General features: G+C 45.5%; 1 protein-coding gene across 1 annotated transcript in view; it reads left to right on the top strand.

The window, feature by feature from the left end:
• Positions 1 to 24,050, top strand: part of MLH1 (mutL homolog 1) — a 57,597-nt gene that overhangs the window by 15,555 nt on the left and 17,992 nt on the right. The window contains exons 8-13 of the mRNA XM_075547075.1: positions 53 to 141; positions 2,151 to 2,263; positions 6,729 to 6,822; positions 8,796 to 8,949; positions 17,229 to 17,602; positions 19,570 to 19,718. Of these exons, the coding sequence (XP_075403190.1) occupies positions 53 to 141; positions 2,151 to 2,263; positions 6,729 to 6,822; positions 8,796 to 8,949; positions 17,229 to 17,602; positions 19,570 to 19,718 (973 nt within the window). The remainder of the gene's footprint in view (positions 1 to 52; positions 142 to 2,150; positions 2,264 to 6,728; positions 6,823 to 8,795; positions 8,950 to 17,228; positions 17,603 to 19,569; positions 19,719 to 24,050) is intronic.

Genomic DNA, 24,050 nt, shown 5'->3' with positions numbered 1-24,050 from the left:
TGGTCACAACTATGAGATTGTAAACCATAGTATCTTTTCTTCTGTTCATCAGCAAGGTGAGACAGTGGCTGACGTCAGAACTCTGTCCAATGCCACAACCGTGGACAACATTCGCTCCATCTTTGGAAATGCCGTTAGTCGGTAAGTTCATAAAAAATACTTTGCTTTATACAATTGATGTATGTATATGTATGGACTGTGATAAGAGTTGTATGAGTCCCTAATAAGTTGTTTAAAAAAATACTTTGCATTCCATTTCTCAGTTTCCCACTTCATTGCATTATTGGAATCTGTCAAGATAGTCCCTGCCTCAAGAGTTTGCTTTAATCCTGTAGGCAGGCTCATTGTCATGTGTCATGCTTGTTAATGGGGTCTTTATCCTATACAATCAACACCTCCTGATTGAAACCTGTGATCCAGGTGCATGTTATCTCTTAGAGGCGCTGGGGGCTATACATCAGTGTGTGTTTTCCTCAAAATATTTCTAGTCTGCTAGAATTTTGCCATCCTACACCGCTGCCATTTCCCAAAACTCTTTAACTGCAGAGCCAAAGTCTTAGAATCCAACTTCTGCTTTGAAGGAGATAGTATTAATTCTTAAGCAAATGCATATCTAATTAGGGAACAGCCAGTTTGTGCTTCTCTCTCTCTTAAAGTGCTAATGGATTACTTATGTGGGTTTTTGTTTGTTTTGTTTTCTCACTGTGTCCCCAAAGCAAAAGAAGGGCTTGACCCTATAGCATGACTTGAGGGCCTTTTCCACTAAATTCAGTAAGCAGTGGAGTGACATGTGATGAAATCCTTAGCAATGAGAAATTCCTTGGAACATGTTCTAGAAGGTGCTTTCAGAATGCCAGCCTCTTACGCCACGCCGTGGGAAGAAAGGGCTGGTGACTCCGTGTATGGCAGGGCGGGGCCGGGGCGGGGGACACTGTAAGCCCTTCACTTAGATCCACTGCACACAGCAGTGCATGGAAAGGTCCCTCCATCCAGGCTGCAAACAGTGAGGCTGTGTTCTTCACTAGGCAGGGTGCTGTATGGTCAGAGCCCTCGTGGCACAGTGGTCGGAGTGCTGTTGGCAGGTCAAAGTGAGCCCACTAGTGTAAGCGAGGAAGATGCGGCTGTCTGTTTCAGTCAAGATGTCCAGCATTGGAAACCTTTAGGGCAACTCTGTCCTCCGGGATTGCTGTGAGTCAGCCATGACTTGTCAGGAATTGATTTGTTTCTTGTTTTTCTTTGGTGGGGGGGAGGGTTGCTGTAATGGAAATATGGTTGTGAACAAAGAAGAAATGATTTCTGCCCTCAAATAACTCATCATCTAGTTCGAAAGATTCATCAGTTATGCCATGCATTAGTAGATTGTGTCTGATGCATCAGTGGAAAAATATAGGACAAAACGGGAGAATCCCTCAGTGGGTCACAGAAGGGGATAGTCTATTTGAGAGTATCATCTCTGTGACGTGACGGATACGGAGAGATGAAGTAGCAGAAGGTGGCTTGCAGGTAGAGCTTCCAGGCAGAGGACCAGCACTCAAGGAGGCTCTGAAGCAGGGATGCATATGGTTGGTCTGTGGGCTTCCTTTTCACCTGTTTGCTGCCCCTTCCCAATCAACTCACACTGGGGAATCTCACCGCAGAGCCCATTATGCTGCTTCCCAGTACCGTAAAGAACTGAGGAGAGAGGAGTTCTTGAAACTTTATATTTGGGTTAGGGGACTAAGATAATCCAAGTCTCAATAAAACAACACCATACAGCTTAGATTCACGAGTATGTCCCAATAACTCATGAGGCGCCTGACTAATAGCATCAGTGCTTGAACACACTGACTGGGTTGGTGGGGCATGGATGGATGGATGGATGGATGGATGGGGCCATGGATAGATGGATGGATGGGGCATGGATGGATGGGTGGATGGGGCATGAATGGATGGATGGATGGATGAGTGAGTGGATAGGCAAGCCCAGGAGAACACAATGAAGAAAGTATCTGGGGTTCTCATTTGACAGTTAGTTTATAGGGAGGAGCCCTCATTTTCCAGCTCTGATGCTTATGTAATATTTGAATTACCCATTGTTTTCAAAAGTCTCAAAAGTTGTCTTTTCTCATCAGAGAATTATTTATTTGTTTGTTTGTTTATTTATTTTTCAGAGAATTAATAGAAGTTGGGTGTGAGGACAAGACGCTGGCCTTCAAAATGAATGGCTATATTTCCAATGCAAACTACTCGGTGAAGAAATGCATCTTCTTACTCTTCATCAACCGTAAGTAAGAAGGAGCCACGTGGGAGCGAGGGAAACCTCGTGTGCAGTGTGGCGTGAGGAAGTGTGGCTTGATAAGGAGGCCTGCCTTTCAGGCAGTCTCTGCCCTGCCCTCGGAGATGTGCTCACTGTTGACTTCTGGAGGGGAGGGATCCCAGGAGAGGGTATTCCTGGCTCCTGTGAGGCAGCACACCAGCCTCTCCTGCCGGCAGAGCACCTGTAGAAACAGGCCTGGGTAGGGCCTGCTCTCATCTTAGTTAAAGGCCCCTGAGTTGACTTTGCCCAGCAAGACACAGTTACTGGGGGTACAGGGCTTTTCATGACTTAGTAAGGAAATTGAATACTGAGCCAGTTGAGATTTTTCTCTTTCAAGAATAAAAGCTTTTTCTGAAATCAGGGAGGAAGTGAACATGGGTTTTTCTCAAATCCCCTGGCAGTCTCTCTCTCTACTGGCATTTTACTTGCATGGTTTCCACTTATATTGATTAAGTACATACTATTTTGCATCCTGCTTGCTTGGGCTTAGTTGCACATCACAAGGTTTAGAGCTGTCATGGCTGGGCAACAACGAACAATCCCAGCATCGTCCAACCTGCTTTTTCATTCTCTGTCCAGAAACCAGGTTCGTCTTTCCACTTGTCCAGTGTTATCAGACACCTTTATTGCTGGGAACAACTCATAATCACTTTACCGTTTTCTTTTGTTTTGTCCATTGGGTAGTTTCCCTTTCTACATGTAGTTATCACCAGCTATGGAAGTCTGAAATCAGGCTTCTTTCCCAGCAGTTTTTCAGAGCATCATGGGACCCCCGAGAAGAGAGCTGGTCATTTTATTAACATGTTCTGTCAGCATGCATTATGTTAGCAGGGTGGGTTTTTTAATTAGGAAGATGTTAAGCTTGTCACATGACAAGGCTTGCATTAATCAAAACAGGAAAATGTGTTTCATTTCTTTCCTTTTTACCTAACCAGAAGAATAAATGAGTCCTGCTTTGTAGCGTGTGTGGACAACCGAATTAGAGGAGCACAGATTGGTGTCAGAGCCATCCCGGAAGCCCACGTCCAGGTTTCTGTTGGGCTGTTGACCACATGGGGTCTGCTGTAGCACACAGCCAATCTCGCCACGGTGCTACGTTCCCACTAGCCAAGCGGGACCAGGCTTCTTTTGAAGCTTCCGGTGGGGAAAGTAACTCACGCAAGCCTCTCCAGAGATGGAGTCATTTCTACATTCCCTTTCAGGGCATTGGGTATACTCCTTATGTTGTGCAACCAGCATCACAATCTGTTTGCAACTTCTCCACCGCCACTAAGCAAACGTGCTCCGGTTCCCCTTCTGAGCCTCACCCACCTGGTCATCACTGATTATCTGTTTTCTTCCTAGGTACTTACCGTATATACTCAAGTACAAGCCAAGTTTTTTCAACACATTTAAAAAATTTTAATAATTCTTTTTATTGGGGCTCATACAACTCTTATCACAATCCATACATACATCAATTGAGTAAAGCACCCTTGTACATTCGTTGCCCTCGTCATTCTCAAGATTCGCCTTCCACTTGGGTTCCTAGAATCAGCTCGTTTTCCTTTTTTCCCTTTCCCCCTCCTTTCCCGCTCCCCCCTCCCCCCTGAACCCTTAATAGTTTATAAATTATTATTTTATCTTATCTTATACTGCCCAGCGTTTCCCCTCATCCACCTTCCCATTGCCCATCTCCCAGAGAGGAGGTTACACATAGATCCCCAAGATCGGTTCTCCCTTTTTACATCCCCTTCCCTCCCTGTATCGCCACTCTCACCGCTGGTCCTGCGGGGTTCATCCGTCCTAGATTCCCTGTGTTTCCAGATCCCTACTGCACCGCTGTGCATCCTCTGGCCTAACCAGGTCCGCAAGGTAGAATTGGGATCATGATAATTGGGAGGGGAGGAAGCGTTTAAGAACTAGAGGAAGGTTTTGAGTTTCATTGTTGCTACACTGAACCCTGAGTGACTCACTCCTCCCCACTACCCCTCTGCAAGGGATGTCCAGCTGTCTACAGATGGGCATTGGGTCCCCACCACGCACTCCCCCTCATTCACAGTGATGTGATTCCCCCCACCCCCTGCCTTTGTTATTTGAAACCTGGTCCCCTCTGCCCTTCACGATCACTCATTTTGGTGTGCTGCTTCCTTGTGGGCTTTTCAACACATTTTTTATGCTGAAAAAAAACCCCCCATTTTTTTGTGGTAAAATTAGATACCTCGGCTTATACTCGAGTGTATATGGTATGGATGTCAGCAATATATCATCTAGTCCTCGCTCTTTGGCAGCTAATTTATTTTGCTCAGCATAATGTTTTACAAGAACCAGGTAAGGCTCTTAGGCATATTAAGTAGACACGCTGGACAGCCTCACTCAGAGAGCTCCCCTGCCCTGGGCCGGCTTCAGGAGTCCAAGTGGGAGGGCTCCAGCTGTGCTTTTTATTTTTTTAAGTCATTTTATTGGGGGTCGTACAGGTCTTATCACAATCCATACATACATCCATTGTGTCAAGCATACATTGCCATTATCATTTTCAAAACATTTTCTTTCTACTTGAGCCCTTGGTATCAGCTCCTCATTTTGCTCTTACTTGTCTTATTACAATCCATGTATTCATCTAGTGTGTCAGGCACATTTACACATATGCTGCCATCATCATTTTCAAAGCATTCTCTTCCCACCTGAGCCCCTGATATCAGCTCCACATTTCTTCCTCCTCCCTCCCCTGCCCGCCATCCCTTGGAAACCCTTGATAAGTTATAGATTATTATTTTCATATCTTACATTGTCCAAACAAAGTGTTCTTGTATTGAGGGTGTACTTGAGTAGAGGCCGAATGTGCATCTGCTACCTTAATATTTAACATATAAATGTATATACATAGATTTATTCCCTATTCTTATATATAATTATACTTACATGTACATGCCTGTATTTAGGCCACTATAAATGCCCTTTGCTTCCTAGTTCTTTCCTCTATTTCCTTTTACTTTCCTCTTGTCCTACTATCATGTTCAACCTTTATTTGGGTTTCAGTAATTTTTCTGGGCTACATTGCCCTGTAGATCAAGACCCACCAGGCATCCTATACCCTCCTCACCATCGATTTTAGATCACTTGTTGTTCCCTTGTCCCTGGATTGGTTGACAGTCCCCTTCCCCCCCCCCTCCACCTGCTTGTGCCCCTTCCCCACCGGAACTGTCGATCCTGTTGTTTTCTCCTCCAGATTGTTTATTCTACCTATCTTATCTAGATAGACACGCAGAGACAATAATAAGCACAAAAACAAGACAGAGCAAAACAACAACAAAAGAAAAGCCTATAAATAGTTCCAGGTCTATTTGTTGACCTAGGAGTGTTTTCTGGTCGAGTCTAATGGGATGCTATTCCCTGGCCCCAAAGTCTATTTTTTATATTCCCGGGACTTCATTGCTTTGCTTCCCTTGCTGCTCTGTTGCATGCCCTTAGCGTGGTGTAATGAGGTCAGATGGGGCACAGTTCCATCACTGTGCCTCCAGTGTTGTCCCCATAGCTCTGCGGGTCAGTGAGGGATGTAATGTCTCATGGGGGGGCCTGCCCTATGGTCCTCTCTGTGCATTAGCTGCTCTGGGCAGGAATATCGTTCTCAGGACTTCTTGGGCCAGTATGTGTTCCACTCTCTCTCCTTCCCTCTTCATTTGTTCCTGTGTACTCTGATCAGACGCGCCCCTCTCCCAGAGATGTATCCAGCTGTCCTTTTGATGGGTGCCCTTTCCTGCCCCGGGCCTATGTGATCAGGATATGTGTCACAAAATACAGGGACACTCATTGCAGGGGCAGTCATTCAAAGAATCATAGTCTTCATGTTGATGACATTGTCGCTACTCTTCTCATTGGGAATAGTGGATCTGACCTGGCTTTGCTACAGGGACACGCAGAGATAGCAGAGAGCCTCAGATCTGTCGGGGGAGAGAGGAGAACTGTGTTTTCTGAAAATAAATCTTCTGCAACCTTTGTCTGATCACTCCTATAGCCCTTGTTGTTCCCCACCCACTCTAAGCTTGCCTCATTTCCTAAATGACTGTAAACACACCTGCAGGCCTTTGTAATGCCTCACAGGACTGCAAAACTCAATGCTTCACTAGTCAATTTGGAGAGACCACTGTTGAACTCACGTTATTTGGCACTGGTATCTCTAATAGTGCCTACCACATAGGGTTGTAATTAGTCTATTTACAAGTGTTTCATCCCCCCAGCAGTTGGCACATGTGAGAAGTAGTCAATGTATGTTTGCAAAATGAGAAGTCTGAGAGTGAGTTTATGATACCCACAGTGCCCAGCAAAGGTCATCAACTTGAGTTGATACAGGGGAAAGGCTATTGGAAGCAGAGGGTATTGGCCTGTGTTTCTGCTACTTGTGTAAGAGAAGACGGACATTTTCAGCCAGTCACTTTTCTTTTTCCTTTTTCAGATCGTCTGGTAGAATCGACTTCTTTGCGAAAAGCTATTGAAACGGTGTATGCAGCATATTTGCCCAAAAACACACACCCATTCCTGTATCTAAGGTAACACAGCACCGAACTCTTCATCTGAGACTCACAAGGAGCCGAAGGCTGGTCCTCCAGGCTCTTTTCTTCTAAGGAGAAGGACCTGTTGACACCTCGGTCTGAATGAGCACTGCATGCCGCAGACCAGGGATGTCCTGTCCCTTCTCCCTGGTCAATGGTGTTGGCTTTCCTCATTCGACCCTCATTAGCAGAGCCTCGCTGAGGGCTTCCCAGGTACTGGCCCCGGGTTGGCATTATAAAGGTAAATGATGCGTCTCCATCTTTCAGGATCCAACCAAGTAGAGTCAGCAACTTGGGAGCTGTTTAGAGACACAGGTGTGCTCCGGAGCCTCTGAGCAGTAACGGCTGCTCTTCAAGTCAACTGGGGAAGCGGAAACAACTCCAGGGGTGTGCTTTTCCTTCCCCGCGGGAAATGCAGCTCTCTGGAGCCCTTCGTCTGTCGACTGCTCCATGTTTCCTCGAAACCCAGGCTTCCCAAACTTGGCCCATCATTGGAGTCACTGGGGGCACCACTTGCAACCTGATGGATTAGAATTTCTAAGGGAAGCGGCCTGGGGAGCTGTAGCTTTACCAGGTGTGCAGGTGATTCTACTGATCAGCTAAATTTGAGAAGCGGGGCAATCAATACCAACCAGGCCTCGCAGGTATTTGAAATACAGAATGTTAAGTTCCCTTACCCTAAAGAAACTTAGATTCTAGGAACTGGTTTATGGGGCTGGGGTGTCTCATTTCATCGTTTCTAGCTCACCCAGTAGTACGTCCGTTTACCACCCTTAGCTTTTACTGCAGTGGGATGAGCTGACACTCTGACGTGTGTGCTGTAGACGGCATGGGTGATATACTGAAATGTCAAGTCTGGAACCTCTGCCTTCTGAAAGGAATCATTGTGTTCAAAAGTTAACTTATTTTTCTAGCTTTGAAATAAAGGGTAAAAATAGGCTTTAAGGGTTAAGATTATTTTATTGGTTAAATGTACAATTGCTGAATCCCTCTTGTTTTCTGCTAGATAATTTAATAGTCAAATTACTACTTGTTCAATCCCTTTTAATCACATAGCCGAAACATTCTGCCATTTGAACAGAGGACATTTCATGTAAAGAAATATTAACCAGGAATTGGACGTATGGAGACTGCAAGTGGGAGGGAAAGAGACAGAAATAGCCCCTAAGAGGGAGCAACCATTGCCCTTATAACTGAGGTCAAGCGCCCGAGGAAGATAACTCTTCATTTCCTCGCCTCCTGAGGATACGGCTGCGGCCCCCTGGGTGGTGGAGAGATGGATGAAGTGCCCCACTTCTCTGCTCCGGAAGAAGTGACAGGGAATGAGATGCGGTGCTGCAGAAGACCCCGCACTTCTCAGGAACCTGTCCTTCCTCTACTGACAATGCTTCACATTGCCTAGCTCCATTACCTCAAAGATAGATCTAGAGTTGAGAGACAACAAATTGATTAACTTTCATATTACATTCCAATGATATAAAGTTCTCTCACATATATTTTTTGCTTGCTCCTTGTATCAATAAGCCAAGTAAGAAAAGTAAGTAGGGGACAGGTTTAAGGTTACCTTCCTTTAGAGTTTAGAAAACGAATCCAGAGAAGTAAATTGCATCTTGTGACATAATAAGACACTCCACCAGTTCTGAAATGATAGCATTAGCTGAGATAATGAATCTCCCAGGTAACTGCAAGTACTTTACATGAATTTTATCCTGCCATACTGTGAGATAGGCAGCACTATTAACTCTACGGGCAAGGAAATGGAGGAAGGTAATATAACTTGCCCAAAGCTACACAGCTCCTAGTAGCAGAGCCAACATTTGAATCTCATCACTGTGCCTTGACCTTGAGGTTTTGACTACTGTGTCCTGTGGCCCTTCCAAGTCTCCTGGCAACCACATACTAATGCCTATGTGTGGGCTGATTCTGCTTCTACTGCCATTTAAAGCCGTTCACATTTTCTCCCATGCCAGTTTAGAAATCAGCCCCCAGAATGTGGACGTGAATGTGCACCCCACAAAGCATGAAGTACACTTTCTGCACGAAGACAGCATCCTGGAGCGGGTGCAGCAGCACATTGAGAGCAAGCTCCTGGGCGCCAACTCCTCCAGGATGTACTTCACCCAGGTGAGGTTACCTCCCTGCTGTGAGCCTGCTGCCTGTGCCCCATCAGAGTGAGGGCCATGTGTCAGCCCGCAGCGTTAGAACGCTCTTTACTCTGATAGCTTTCTCTGAGCAGTGTGTCCTTCTTTGATCCTAACTGTGAAGGTATTAAACCGTTTCTCAGGACCCAGTCACGAGACTGAAGAAGATGTCCTCTTTACTTTGCCTTTACCCGGGACCTTTAAAAAAACAACTTCAGAAGCTTTTTTTAAAAATGCATTCTCTTCCACTGTAGGTATTCAGGAAGAAATTGATCCCGTGGACCCAGGGCAGAGTGGAGGGGCAGTGCCCTGGGGCAGCTCGGGCAGAGTGAGAGGAGCGGAGCTCTAGCAGCAGACATCCCTGGGCTCCTGGCTATGTGATTAACCTCTCTGTCTCCGTTTTCTAGTGCTGCCACGACAAAGTACCACCATGGGGGTGGCTTCTAAGAACATTCCATTCTGAACATGAGCCCTTACGGTGTTGGAGGTTACAAGCCCAAATTCACAGGGTTGGCAGGACCATGCTCTTTGTGGGCTTCAGGGGAGGAAGCTTCCTTGTCTCCTCCGACTTCCGTCGTTGTGTTTGAGGGCCATATGAATGTCCTCTGTGTGAAATGCCTGTTCCAGTCTTTTGCCCATTTTTTGACGGGGTTGTCTGTTGTTGTCAGAGTTTTCTGTATGTTTGGGTTATTGGGTTCTTGTCAGCTATCAGAGTTCTGGTAACCACTCTCGGCACTCTTTTGATAAAGTGTTTTAATGAAGTAAGCTGTTAACTTCCAAGAGGTCTCATTTATCTTGTCTTTTGCTATTTGTGTTTTTGTTATTATGCTAGCATTGTTAAAAGCTAGGACTGCCAGCCTACCATTTCTTCCAAGAATTTGTTGCGATTAGCTTGCACGTTTAGGTCCTTGATTCATTTCACATGTATTTTTGTGTGTTGTGAGGCATGTGCCTTGTTTCATCTGCATGTAGAAATCTAATTTTCTTGGCATCACATATTGAAAAAACTCTGTATCCCCATTAAATGGACGTAGCACTTTGTCAAAAACCAGGTAACCACAGAAGCGTGGCCTGACTTCTGGACTGTCAATGCTACTTCATTAATCTGCGTGTCTATTGCTATACCAGTACTAGAGTGTTTTGATTATTGCCGCCGTATTCGTTATTTTAAAATCAGGAAATGCGAGTTTGTCCTTTTCTTTACAATGCTTTAGCTAGTCATGGCCTCTTGCCATTCTATATCGATCTAAGGGTTGGTTTTCTATTTCTATAATGAAGACTGTTGGAATTTTGTTCATGATTATATTGAATCTGTAGATCGCTTTGGATAATATTGACATTTTGCCAATATTGTCTTCAGTCTGTGAACCAGGAACTTCTTTCCATTTAAGTTTCCTTTCATCTTTCAGCAGTATTTTTTTTAATAAATCATTTTATTGGAGCTCATACAACTCCTATCACAATCCATACATACATCAATTGAGTAAAGCACCCTTATACATTCGTTGCTCTCATCATTCTCAAAATTCGCCTTCCACTTGGGTTCCTGGAATCAGCTCATTTTCCTTTTTTCCCTCCCCCTCCCTTCTTGCTCCCCCCTCCCTCACGAACCCTTAATAATTTATAAATTATTATTTTATCTTATCTTCACTGCCCAGCGTCTCCCCTCACCCACCTTCCTGTTGCCCATCCTCCAGAAAGGAGGTTACATGTAGATCCCCGAGATCGGTTTTCCCTTTCTATACCCACTTCCCTCCTGGTGTTGCCACTCTCACCACTGGTCCTGAGGGGTTCATCGTCCTACACTCCCTGTGTTTCCAGATCCCAACTTTTTTCAGCAGTATTTTATAGTTCTCATTGTATAAATCCTTCACATTTCAGGCTAGATTTCTTCCTAAGTATTTAGTTCTCTTAAAGGTTAATTGTAAATGAAATTGTTGCCCTAATTTCTCGTTGCTGGGGTAGTAATTTATAAATTATCAAGGGTTTGTGAGTGAGGGAAGGGAAAAAATGAGCTGATACCAAGGGCTCAAGTAGAAAGAAAATGTTTTGAGCATGAGGATGACAACAAATGTACAAATGTGCTTGACACAATAGATGGATGTATGGATTGCGATAAGGGTTATACGAGCGCCCAATAAAATGATTTTTTAAAAAAAAGTACATTTCAAGATCTATCCTGAAGTATTGTGCTGTTCCTTATAGGAAAATGCCCATATGCTTAGAAGGAAGACCAGCTAATCTGACTATTATTTGAAGTTGATCAAACATGCAATCAAGATAGGCGGATAATTACTAATGATTGGAATATTCATCTTGGTAGCAAAGAAGACTAATCAGTTAGAAATTAGGGCCTTGGTGATGATAGAAACATCACTGGAGACCACATTAGAATTTTGCAAAACCATAGACTTAGTCATTGCGACTACCTTTTCAACAATAAAAGTATACACGTGGACCTTGTAGGATGGAATAATACAGGAGTTACATTGACTGCATGTATGGAAAGAGGTCATTAAAAAGCTCAATATCATAAGACAGGCAAAGACCAGGGGCTGACGGTGGAACAGATCATCAATTGCTCGTTTACAAGTTCAAGTTGAAGCTGAAGAAAATTCAAACATCCATGTGAATACAAATGAGTATATTCTACATGAATTTAGAGACCATCTCAAGCATAGATTTGACACACTGAACACTGATGAAGACCAAACAACTAGTAGTGTGGCATCAAAGACCTGAGACATGATGAAACTAAAAGGTATTTTAAAAGGGAAGAAAAAGACCGAAATGGATGTCAAAAGAGACCCTGAAGCGTATTCTTGAATATAGAATAGCTAAAACGAAAGGAAGAAATCCTGAAGTAAAAAAAGTGAACAAAAGATTTCAAAGGGTGACTTGAGAAGACAGAATATTATAATGAATGTGCAAAGATATATAGTTAGAAAGTAGAATAGCAGAACACAATTGGCATTTATCAAGCTGAAGGACTGAAGAAAAAATTCAAGTCCAGATCTGCAGTATTGAAGGATTGCATGGGCGGATCATTGAAAGGCCCCAAGCCAGAAAGTAAACTCACTGCCGTACAGTGCATTCGAACTGCCCCTCTGGGTTTCACGATTGTGACTCTTTGAAGAGCCAAAAGTCTCATCTTCCTTACACGGAGTGGCTGTTGGGTTCAAACTGCTGATCTTGCTGCTAGCAGCCCAGGAATACATAGTCATTGTACCAAAAAGAATTGGTTACCTTCAGCGATTTCAGGAGGTAGCATATGGTCCAAAATGAATGTTACTGAAGGAAGCTGCCCAAACTGCGCTGAAGGCGTTGGTGAAAAACAATGGAAATAGTTCAACAAATTGATGCCACTAGAGCTGCTCACTTGTCTGTGCCAAGAAATTTTGCCATCTGATTAGGAAATACCCATATTTACACTCATTCTGAAAACGATGATCAAATAGAATATGGAAATCATCAAACAGTATCAGTAAGATTTTGCTAATGATAATTCAGAAATCATTGCAGCACTACATTCATTAATTAAGAATTCAAATGGATTCAGAAGAGGACAAGATGAATCTTGGTTCAAAGCAGAGAATACCAGAAAGATGTTCACCTGTCTTGACTATATAAAGCCATTCAGCTGTTTGGATCATAGCTAAGTGTAGAGAACAATACAAAAAATGGGAATTCAATAATACTTCATTGTGTTCATACAGAACCTGCACGCAGACTAAGAGGAAGTCATTTGAAAAGAACAAAATGTCAGCGTTGTATCCTTCCATCATAATCAATTTGTATTTTAAGCAAATAATTTGAGAATCTACTAGACTATGTGAAGAAAAACACAGCATCAGGATTTAATGAGAACCACAATAGGCAAATGAACTCACCTTGCTTGCTCAAATGAAGAAGACTTGATTCATTTACTGATGAAAATCAAAGATTATAGCCTATAATATAGATTATGTCTCAGTATAAAGAAAACAAACTTCCATACATGATAACTGGACCAACATAAATGGAGGAAATATTGAAATTGTCAAGGATTCAATTTTAGTTGGATCTATAATATCCATGGAAGTATATTCAAGAAATTAATATCTTGTATTGGGCAAGTATGCTACAAAAATACCTCATTGAAGTATTAAAAAGCAGACATCTCTGAAGACTAAGGTGTCCCTGACCAAAGCCATGGTATTTGTAATCTCTTCATATGACTAAAAGCTGAACAGTGAGTGAGGCTGCCTGAAGAAGAACCGAGGCCTTTGAATTATGGTGTTGGCGTAGAGTACGAAACATTGCCCCGGACGGCCAGCAGACCAGGAAGGTGTTTCTCAGCAACAAGAATCGTGAGCTTTGTTTGGACATGTTGGGAGACACCAATCCATGGAGAAAGACATCGTGCTTGGTAAAGTGAGGAGTTGGTGTAAAAGTGACATAATGACTACAACAGCGATCTCAAACATAGTAACGGTTGTGAAGATGGCATAGGATTGAGCAGTCTTCTGTTTATAGGGCCGGCTGAGTTGAAACCAACTTGTTGGCACCCAACAAGAAGCTTCCTTAACCATCTTTTTTGACAGGTTCAAACATTATTTGTGTCAATTCTTTCCTAAATGTTTGGTAGAATTCCCAGAGAAACATCTGGTTGGTGTTGGTAAGTTTTTGATCACTGTCTTGTTGTGATGGTCTGTTGAGACTTCTGTTTCTTCTTCAGACCACTTGGTTAAGTTGCATACTTAGGAGAATTTGTCCAACTCATCTAGGTATCCAGTAGTTTCTATACAAAATATCCTGTCTTAAGAGCTGTTTCAGGCAGGTCAATTGTATTATTTCCTCTTTAATTCTTATTTTAATTATTTCTATCTTGTCTCTTTTTTTTGCCAGTTTAACCAAAGACTTTTAAATTTTATTGAGCTCTTCAAAGAGCATCTGGCTTTGATTATTGTTTTTCTGCTTTTTATTCTATTTAAGATCTGGTCTTTATTTCCTTTCTTCTGGTTGGTCTAGGCTAAATTTGCTTTTTTCTTTCCATTTCTTGGAGTTGTTGAGTTAGGTTGCTAATAGGAGATCTTTCTTCTTTTGTTGTTATTAGCACATATTTTGTTGTTGCTCTTTATACAATTTTTAAATTTAATAAATCATTTTATTGGGGTACACTTCTTTTAAAAAACAGGAACAAAACAGCTGGTGCCAGGGGCTTAAGTGGAGAGCAGATGCTTTGGGAATGATGAATGTACAAATGTACAAATGGGCAATGAATGTACAAATGTGCTTTACACAATTGATATATTATGGATTGTGGTAAGAGTTGTGTGAGTCCCTAATAAAATGATTTAAAGAAAGATATACAAGAAAAAATTTAATTAATAAAAACAGGGACAAAACATTTTAAATGATCAAGAATGATGTCATTATCATGTCTCTCCATGCATTTCTCTTTATGTATTGCTTTGAATTACTTTCTAGCGTCTTTTCCCTTCCATCTGCAGAATCCCCAGTGGTATTGTTATAGGGCTGGAGTGGTGGTTGAAAAGTCTCTCAGATGGTGTTTATCTAGGAAGATTGTAATTTCATCTTCATATCATGCTTGCTTCGGCAGCACATGTCCTAATTTCATCTTCCTGTCTGAAAGGACCCTGCTGGCATAGTTGGTTACATGTTGGGCAGCTCACCACACAGTCAGCAGTGAGTTCTAACCACCTGGCCACGCCACACAAGAGACGACCTCCTCCCACAAAGCTCTGAAAACCTTAGGGAGCAGGTTTACTCTTCCCTCAGCATCACTGTGAGTCCTAATTGACCCATGACAAAGGGCTTGGCCTTGATTTTCAATCTTGAGGGATAGTTTTGGTGAGCGTGGTATTCTTGTTGACAGTTTTTGCTATTATTTCTTTCATCCCTTTAAATACAGCATTTCATTGCTTTCTGTGTTTCTGAGAGAAATTTCTAGTGTTTCTGAGAGAAATCGGCATTTCATTTTCATGGGAATTTTTGTATGTGACTGCTTCCCTTTCACTGCATGCAGGATTTTCTTTAATTTTTAAAGGCTTACTATAATATGTTTTGATGTAACTCTCTGGGTTTATCCTGCCTGAGATCCTTTAAGCATCTTGAATGTGTAGATCCATATATTTCATTATAAGAGGTCTTCAGAAATTTCAATATTTTGATTCCATTTTCTGACAAACTTTTGAAGCCCCCTTGGATGGATTAAATATTCTTTCTATCCCTTTAGCTTATCTCCTTCTGGAATTCTCACAATGCATATATTAGATCTATCCCTGTAATTCCATTTCATTGCACTCAGTCTTTTTTAGCCTCCGTTCTTGTTGCCCTTCAGCACCTACAATTTTAACTCTTATTCTTTAATCCACCAATTCTGTCAAGCTTAATTAAATCTTTTGGTGGGCCCTTCTGTTGCCTTTCTCATTTTAATTATTGTCCCTCTTTGCTGCAACATCTCTTTAAACACTAGATATGCTTTCAGTCCCTGTATTATGTTCATTTGAATGGACCATTATTTCTCGTACTTACGGTGTTTTGTGATGTTTCGTGAAGCATTGGAATTTTCAAGGATGTTAATTTTATCAGTTTTCCCAGAATTTGCTGTTTTTGCCCATACTACTTTTCTGCACAAAAAAAAATTCTCAGGCATGCAGGGCCTTTGACCTTTTCTATGATCTCCCTACCTTCTCTGTAATAGCTCCTTCTCCCTCTCGGGTATAATTAGATTCAGAAGTTCCAACTCTTGTTGGTTTTCAACTGTCTCATTCCCAACACATTAGTGAACGTGCTGTTGTGTGACCACCAGGGGGCACTAACACCCAGGTAAGATCCGTGCTAAATGCTCTGTCCACCAGGAAGCACAGTCATCTCTGGTTCTCATTCCCTTTCCTTCTCTGCTTCTACAGTCACGTCATTTTGGTCAGGAAACCCCTTCAGGGCTGGCGTTACCCTCCAGTTTTGCACAAGGCTTCTTCCGTGCTTTGTAGAGCTGGGGCTCATGGGAAGCACAGGCAGACTTGCTTTCATATCAGGAGGGGTAGCTGGCACTGCCCAGGAGTTTGAGAGCCCTAGTGGCCTAGACCCACCTCCTGACCCCTCTGTGTGGAACCTGCTGTAGGAGTTTGTATCAGTCCAGCAGCCAGCAGCTACCGGCTGGGCCAGGTGGTCAGTCAGTGACTCTTTGGATCTCCACGGAGGTCCGCCTTGATGCTGTGAGAGCAAGCCTTCCCTGCAGCCCCCTGGCGGTCAGTGGTTTGTGGCTAGGTGCCTTCGAGTCAGTTCGACCCATAACGACCCTGTGTACAACAGGATGAATCACGCCTGCTCCCTTGCCAGCCTCACATTGGTCCTTGTGTTCGAGCTCTTGGTTCCGGCCAGTGAGTGAGCCCTGCGCCCTAGCACACAGCCAGCCTCAGCACCAGCCGGGCCACAGCCTGACCTGACCTCATCTGACTTCCTAGGAGATCTGCCGTGTTGGTGTCAAGGCTGGAGCTGTGGTATGCACAGGAGGCAGGGGGGCGACTGAGCGTGAGGACAGACCCCATTCCGTGGCCCTTCTGTAGACATTTGTTACAGGCTTGCAGTTAACAGTGTCCAGGGAGGGGAAGGTCTGAGGGACTTCAAATGGACCCCTCAGGGAGGCTTGGGTCTGCCTCTTTGTACAGGCAGGGACTGTGTTGGTTAGAGAAGTATCCTATTTATTGGACCATTTCACCAGTTCACAGCAGCTGATGGCCTGCACGGCTGGATGGAGGCACAGGGAGATGGGAAGAATTGTTTCCCTATGGTATGCAACTTTTGGTGACTCACTGATTCTTGCCTGTGTGCAGTTCTCCACTACTTTCCTCTGCTCTCTGATTCAAAGTCCCTCAATGCCAAGTATCGTTTCCAAAAATTTAATCAGAATTGCTCCTATAATCAGAGTCACAATGAAAATTAGGAGCCCTGCTAGCAAAGTGATTACGCTTCAGCTGCTAACTACCAGGTCAGCAGTTCAAAACCGCCAGTCACTCCCAAGGAGAAAGACGGGGCTTTCTATTCCGGTAAAGATTTGCAGTCTCGGAAAATCACAGGGCAGTTCTGTCTTGTCCTACTGGGTCTCTGTGAGTCGGCATCAGCTTGATGGCAGTGTTAGGGTTTGGATCATGAAAATCAGAGTGGGCCTCAGTTTTCGTTTCTAACGCTCCATTTTGGGACCTAGCCTTTTTACACTTCATATTCTGAGTCTTTCAAGCTTTCTTCTTTTTTCCACAGACTTTGCTACCAGGACTTGCTGGCGCCTCTGGGGAGGCAGTGAAGTCCACAATGGGTGTGGCCACCTCATCTACTTCTGGAAGTGACAAAGTTTACGCTCACCAGATGGTTCGCACAGATTCCCGGGAACAAAAACTTGATGCCTTTCTGCAGCCTGTAAGCAAGGCTCTGTCCAGCCAGCCCCAGGTCCTGGCCCCAGAAGACAGCAGAGACAGTCCCAGTGGCTCTGGCGGACAGCAGGATGAGGAGATGCCTGAACTCCCAGCCCCTGCTGAAGCAGCTGCAAAGGACCTGGGCTTGGAAGGGGAGACCACCCAGGGGACTTCAGAAATGTCAGAGACAAGAGGGCCCACTTCCAATCCAGGCAGTGCCAGGTATGGCCCTCTGGGGAAAGTGCCACTTGCCTCCCTTGTTCTTTAATAACTTTCTGATGTTCAATTTTCACGAGCCCCTTCCGTCGTCCCTCTGCCTGACTTCCCTGCCACCTCTGCTGTCCGGGCACCTTCCGTCTTCCCTCTGCCTGACCTCCCTGCCACCTCTGCTGTCCGGGCACCTTCTGTCGTCCCTCTGCCTGACCTCCCTGCCACCTCTGCTGTCCGGGCACCTTCCGTCGTCCCTCTGCCTGACCTCCCTGCCACCTCTGCTGTCCGGGCAGTGCTGTGGCCTTGTGCACCTTATGTCCCTAACTATGGCTTTGCAATCCGTGCACTGTTGCGTCTTTTGAAACAGGTTAATATCATAGTTTGAAGCATTAGTTGAAAACACAGCAGAAAACAGTCTGCAGAGCGAGCCTTTTGCTAAAGCCTTAAAACAGCCCCAGACTTAGCTAGAGGCAAGCAAGCCTCACCACCCCAGGGGTTTTCTTTCATTCAGCCAAAGTAGCTCGGGCATCTTTCAGAAGGAACACATGTTCTCAATCCAGTTTAGCACGTGAGCCGGTGGTGGATGCTTGCTGGAGAAAGGGCGTCAGCACAGCCCTAGTAAAGACCACTGTGTACCTTTGAGAATTCCCGGGGTGTGCGCTGAAAGTGCTCTACAGACCCTATCTCCCTGAAATGTGTAGGGCGGCTATTCTTGCCTCAGTGTAGACAAGTACTGCCCTGGAGCTCAGGGTCAAGGCATTTGCCCAAGGTTGTATGTACCCCTACTTGGTTGCCGAGTACCAACTCCCTGGCAATCATTGGCCCTTTGAACTTGGATGAGCTGCTTCACTTCTCTGTATTTTGGTTTGCTTATTTCTGAACCAGTCTATCTAGATGACCTCTAAGGATCCCTGGCCCCTCCTCCCCTATCCCACCCGCAGGAAGAATAAAGAAAACCACTGTTTGTTGAGTAGCCCCTCAGTGCCAGGTTCTTCACATAATTAACGCACATATTGTCCTGAATAGCACAGCTGGTAACTTTGTGTTTCTGGTCATCACTTGGGGAAACTAAATCCACAAATGATTTACCCTCCAGCTGCCAAAGGAATTGCTGTAAACTAGAAATCTGGGCCATTCCTTTGCTGAAAACCTTCCGGTAGCTTCCCACTGCACCCAGCATAGAACTGAGCCCTTCACTTTGCCCTCCTGGCAGGCAGCACGTCCCGTCCCTAACTTCCCTCTTGCTCACAGCCACACAGGCCCTGGAGCTGTTCCTAAACCCACCGAACTGCCCTCCTGCTGTGCCGCCAGCTGTTCCCTGGGTCTAGACATCCTCTGGCTGCTTCTCCCTCAGGTCTCAGCTGAAATGATGCCTCCTGCCAGAGGGCCTCACTGTCCATTTCGTCTAGTTTCCCCTCCTCCCACCTCTCCAGCTCCCTTCCTATTCCCTTGTTTTATTTTCTTCTAGCACTTTGTCACTGCAGGACGTGGCCTTTGTTGTCACACACACACACACACACACACACACACACACACACACACACACACACTGAAAGTTAAGCATCATGAGGGCAGGCACCTTCTCTGTCTTGTTCGTTGCTCTGTGTAGTTGTTACATCACAATGTCGGATAGCTAGCTATATGGGAGGAAGGAAGGAAGGAAGGGAGGGAGGGAGGGAGGGAGGGAGGGAGGTTGGCTGGCTGGCTGGCTGGCTGAGATCTGGCAAAGTTGGTTCACTTGTAGCTGGACTTTATAGTCCCCCAATATGTAGCTGCATGGCCGGCTACAGAGATCTGAGAGTTATCAAAAAGCAGTGTTTAGGAGGCTAGGCTGCTCTTGCTGGCCGGCCACCAGTGAGCTTTCTGCAGATGTGCCTCTACAGAAGAGTTGCGCCCTTCTCCATATACAAAATGTGACTCGGGGGAAAACACAATTTAAAGAAAAATAATGATCCTCTACTTTCTTGTCTTCATTGCAGAAAGAGACCGCGGGAAGACTCTGATGTAGAAATGGTGGAAGATGATTCTCAACGGGAAATGACAGCCGCCTGTGTCCCCCGGAGAAGGATTATTAACCTCACCAGTGTTCTGAGTCTCCAGGAAGAAATTAATGAGCGGGGCCATGAGAGTAAGTCAAGGGGTCTGCCTGGGGCTTCAGGTGCCTGAGTGGCTGGCTGCCCACAAGGGCTTGGAAAGGCTGAAAGCATTGGTGCTGCCAGGGTGCTAAACAAGCCACTTTTATTTTTGAGCAACCTCACTGAAGCAATGGCTGAGAGACACTTTTGTAGTTGGAAGTTTGGTTGTTAGGTACTGTCTAGTTGGTGCCGATTCACTGCAACCCGTGTGCTCACCAGTGAAAACCACTGCTCGGTGCAGCCCTGTCTCACAACTGTTGTTGTGCTTGGGCCTCTGTGTCAGCCCATCTCATTGAGGGTCTGCCGTCCTCTTTTTCACCACTTTCTACTTCACCACGTCGGATGTCCTTTTCCAGCGATTGAGCGCTCCTGCCGCAGGCTTAGAGAACGGACACAGAGTCTTGCCACCCTCACTTCTAAGGCGCAGTCTGGCAAGACAGAGGTTGATTCCTCTGCCAGTCCCCCAGTGCTTTCACTATTCTTCTTCAAGACTAGAATCCAGCGGTGACAGTTCTTTGGTCTTCCTTCATCGTTGTCCAGGCAACTGAAAATAGCACGGCTTGGATCAGGCGCACCGAGTCTTCCGAGGGACATTGTCGCTCCTTAGCACTTTACATAGATCCCCGCAGTCTGTCTGATGTTCACTCGCGAGAGAAGAGAGCAGAGGCCCTGAGTGTCTGAGCTAGCGGTACTGCTCGCAGTTGCCCAGAAGTCACGGCATCCACCGGTCAGTTAAATCAGCTTTACTTTGCTTCTGACGCGCAGAACATAGCACGGTCCAAATGGGCTGCGGTGTTGCTGACAGTGCACAGGCTTTCGATGCAGCCCTGGGGTCCAATCCTGGCTCCACAGCTTTCTCTCCTGTGACTTTCCACTCCTGCCACACTTAGAGTGGTGTGTTGATGAGAAAGAAAAGGTAAGCTAACACTCAGAATAAAGTAAGGGAGAAATAACAAAAACCAAACTCACTGCCATCCAGTCAGTGCCAATTCCCAGCAGCCCTGTGGACTAGGTAGAAATGCCTCTGGGTTTCAGAGACTGCAACTCTTTATGGGAGTAGACATCCCTGCCTTTTTCCTTGGGGAAGCTCCTACTTTCAAATAGCTGACCTTGTGGATCACAGAAAATAACCAACTGTTTTATATCCTGAAGATCATAAACTTAGTAGGAAATAACTATCTACTTCAGAGATAGCTTGGAAAGTGCATCAGTGTTGAGGTAATTTTAGTCCTGTGTCTTCAAAACTAACTTCATGATTTTATGAATTAAAGCGGCCTGTTCGCCAAGCAGAGACATCTAGTGCTGCAGTGGTTAAGTGCTCGGCCTCCAACCAAAAGTTGGCAGTACGAACCCACCAGCTGCTCCGTGGGAGAAGTCTGAGGCAGTCTGCTCTTGTACAGGAACCAGCCATGGAATTCATAAGGAGCAGTTCTGCTCTGCCCACAGGGTTGCTGTGAACCGGAATCAGCTCACCTCTGAGAGAGAAAGATGACGCTGTCTGTCCTTATAAAGAAGTAAAGCCTTAGAAACCCTATACAGGGTCATTATAAGTTGGAATTGAATTGATGGCCGTGGGTTTGGATTTTGACTTTTTGAGAAGGTTTAAAACATTCTGGGCTGTGTTACCAGTTCTAGAAGTAGCTGCTCCTAGAAGGGGTGCTGTCTGTAGCCCAAGAAAGAAGACGGGGTGGGGGAGATACTTATGATGAAATGTTCTTAACTGCACTTATGTGATCCATGTGTGTATGAAGGGGTTGGGTCTCTAGCTCAGCGCTGCCTCTTTGATGTGCTCGGGAGTTATTTGCTCGTGGCATCCGTGAATGAGGAGCAGCCTGGCAGCTGAAAGTCTTTACCCAAAGTTGTACATTCAATCCAACAACTCTTCTCTTGAGTCTGGTGGATTTGCCATTTGGGGAGGGACCCTTGCAACTAAAAAATGAGTTCATTTTGGAAGGTTCAGTAGCATTCCATGGAAATAGGCTCAGCTCAGGGCCCATGATGACTGCACTGACTCCCTGCTACTTGTGAGCAAAAAAAAAAAGTATGGGTAACATTATGAAGGAGCCCAGAACACTTCACAGTGCTTATGAGAAACCTGTACATAGACCAAGAGGCAGTTTTACGAACAAGGGGGTACAGCGTAGTTTAAAGTCAGGAAAGTGTGCGTCAGGACTGTGGTTCCTTTGCCATAGTGATTCAGTCTCTGGGCTGAGCAGAACCCGAGGCTGCACTGGAAGAGCAAGAGCGTGCTTCAGGGCCAGAAGAAAGCGTATCGACAACCTATGACCCGCAAACTGCAGTGGGAGGGCCTGACGCCCTCTCTGTTGATGACCAAAGATATGGGTGACAAAAGGAAACAGTGTGTGTCCAGCTGGGCCATAACGAGAGAGAGGTAGCAGCTGTCCGGGAATCCATTTTGCTTGGACGCACAGTCCACACCCTTGGAAACAGCCTTCAGGAACTCAAATGGCACTGCCCTGGGCAGACCTGCTGTAGAAGACCTCCTTCAAGTGCAGAAAAGGCAATGATGCCACTCTGAAGACTAAGGTGCTCCTGACCCAAGCCCTGGTGGTTTGCACTTACCGGTGCCTCATCTGCATGTAAAAGCTGGACAGTGAATAAAGAGGACCGGAGGCCAGTTGGAGCCTTTACGTTGTGGTGAAGAATGTCGCTTTACCACGGTCAGACAGGAGATTGACAAATCCGTGTTGGAGGCAGTACAGTGGGAATGCTCCTTAGAGGTAAGGGGGGGAATCTCTGTCTCGGGTTCTTTGAACATGTTCCCAGGAGGGACAACTCCGGGAGAAAGGCGTCCTGTTTGGAGGGTCACTGCAAGAGCGGGAGACCCTCAAAGAGCGGTTCATGGTGTGGTGCAACCGTGGGCTCACGTGTGGCAACAATTGTGAAGACGGCCCAGGACCGGGCCGTGTATTGCTATGCTGAGCATGCGTTGCTCTGACCCAAAACCAAGAACAAGTACGGAAGAGGAAAATGGCAGGGTCATTGGCTGTATTGACTTGAAAGTCAAAATGTGCTTCACGTGTTTAGCCCCCGGCCATCCACAACTTCATTCCGTTTCCGTGGCCTTTGTTGACCAGCTCCAGATCCAAATACATCTCCCCCATTAGGTGGCTTGTCACTAGATGTCAGTCTCTTTCCCCGCATGAAATCAGCTAGAGAGGGGAGTGAGCCGGGGCTGCCGCCTTGGAGGACATCACCGAGTGAGGTAGGGATGGGTTAGAAACTGGCTGCAATACAAGGTATCTTGAGAAGCTGTGTGACAGAAAACAGCCCCGTTCAGTAGGGACCAAGGGAAAGCTGGTGAGAGATGGTTGAGAGGACTTGGCAAACTTACTGAATATCTGTGCCCCCGGCACACAGGCTGCTGGAGACTGCTTCTGTGCAAATGGGCATTAGGAACCAGAGGGCTGGTGGCCCAGCCTTCAGCTTTGGCTTCTCTTGCTACTTCTCCTGCAAACGTGCGGAGCCTCGACGTCGTGGTTCTCATTTCAGGCGTGTGGTTTGGCTTTGAGGCACAGAAGTTCTGGTCCCATTTTGCATCAGCGGAATGGCAGGGGACTGGCCCCAGCCTTCGGGTGCTATTGGGCCATTGTGGTGGGCATGAGAGACGAGGCCTTGGAATCTGGGCAGGAGACTTTGAGGAGGGTCTGTGGAGCTTAGGCGGCTGCCTGGGTGGAAGAGCAATTGGGAAGGCTGCGTGCGGTGAGCACCCCCGCCCCTGCCCACTCCTGGCTGGCCGGGCCTCCTGCCAGTAGCTCTGGATGCCCCTGAGCACACCATGGAAAATGCGTGTGGAAAAATCTCTGACCCTTTACCGTGGCTTAGCTAAACTGCTTTCTCTTTCCTCCTGTGTCTCATTACTCAAGAGTATCTGATGTTCGCCAGCTTTTAAAATAATCAGTTTCCGCCTACGCAGAACATCCTGTAGACACATTGAGCTTCCAGTGAGAACAGAGAGGAACACTATTTATAAAATGAAGAAAACACACTTTTTATTGGGGGTGTTGAGTGGGGGCTGCAGATTTATGTAACAACGGAAGACTTCCCATGTGCACAAGCTAGAAACCAAAACAGATTCGTGGAAGTGTGATGTGCAGGCTTACCACTCCCCAGAAGCCTGGCCCACTCCCTCCCCACTGTTTGGAGGAATCTGTTTACTCCTTCCATTGAAAAGAATATTGGCACAAACTTAGATGTATGGGTTAGCTACAAAAGTATTTTTTAAATAGGTGTATGTTCTAAAGAAAAACAGATGCCCATTTGTACGAGATCAGTGCCTGCTTAAGAAAGGGCATCACCTTCAC

This window comes from Tenrec ecaudatus, chromosome 4, assembly GCF_050624435.1.
Source record: "Tenrec ecaudatus isolate mTenEca1 chromosome 4, mTenEca1.hap1, whole genome shotgun sequence".
NCBI classification, from domain to species: domain Eukaryota; kingdom Metazoa; phylum Chordata; class Mammalia; order Afrosoricida; family Tenrecidae; genus Tenrec; species Tenrec ecaudatus.
Note: the sequence above shows the minus strand (reverse complement) of the source record. Positions and strands in the feature narration are given on the sequence as shown.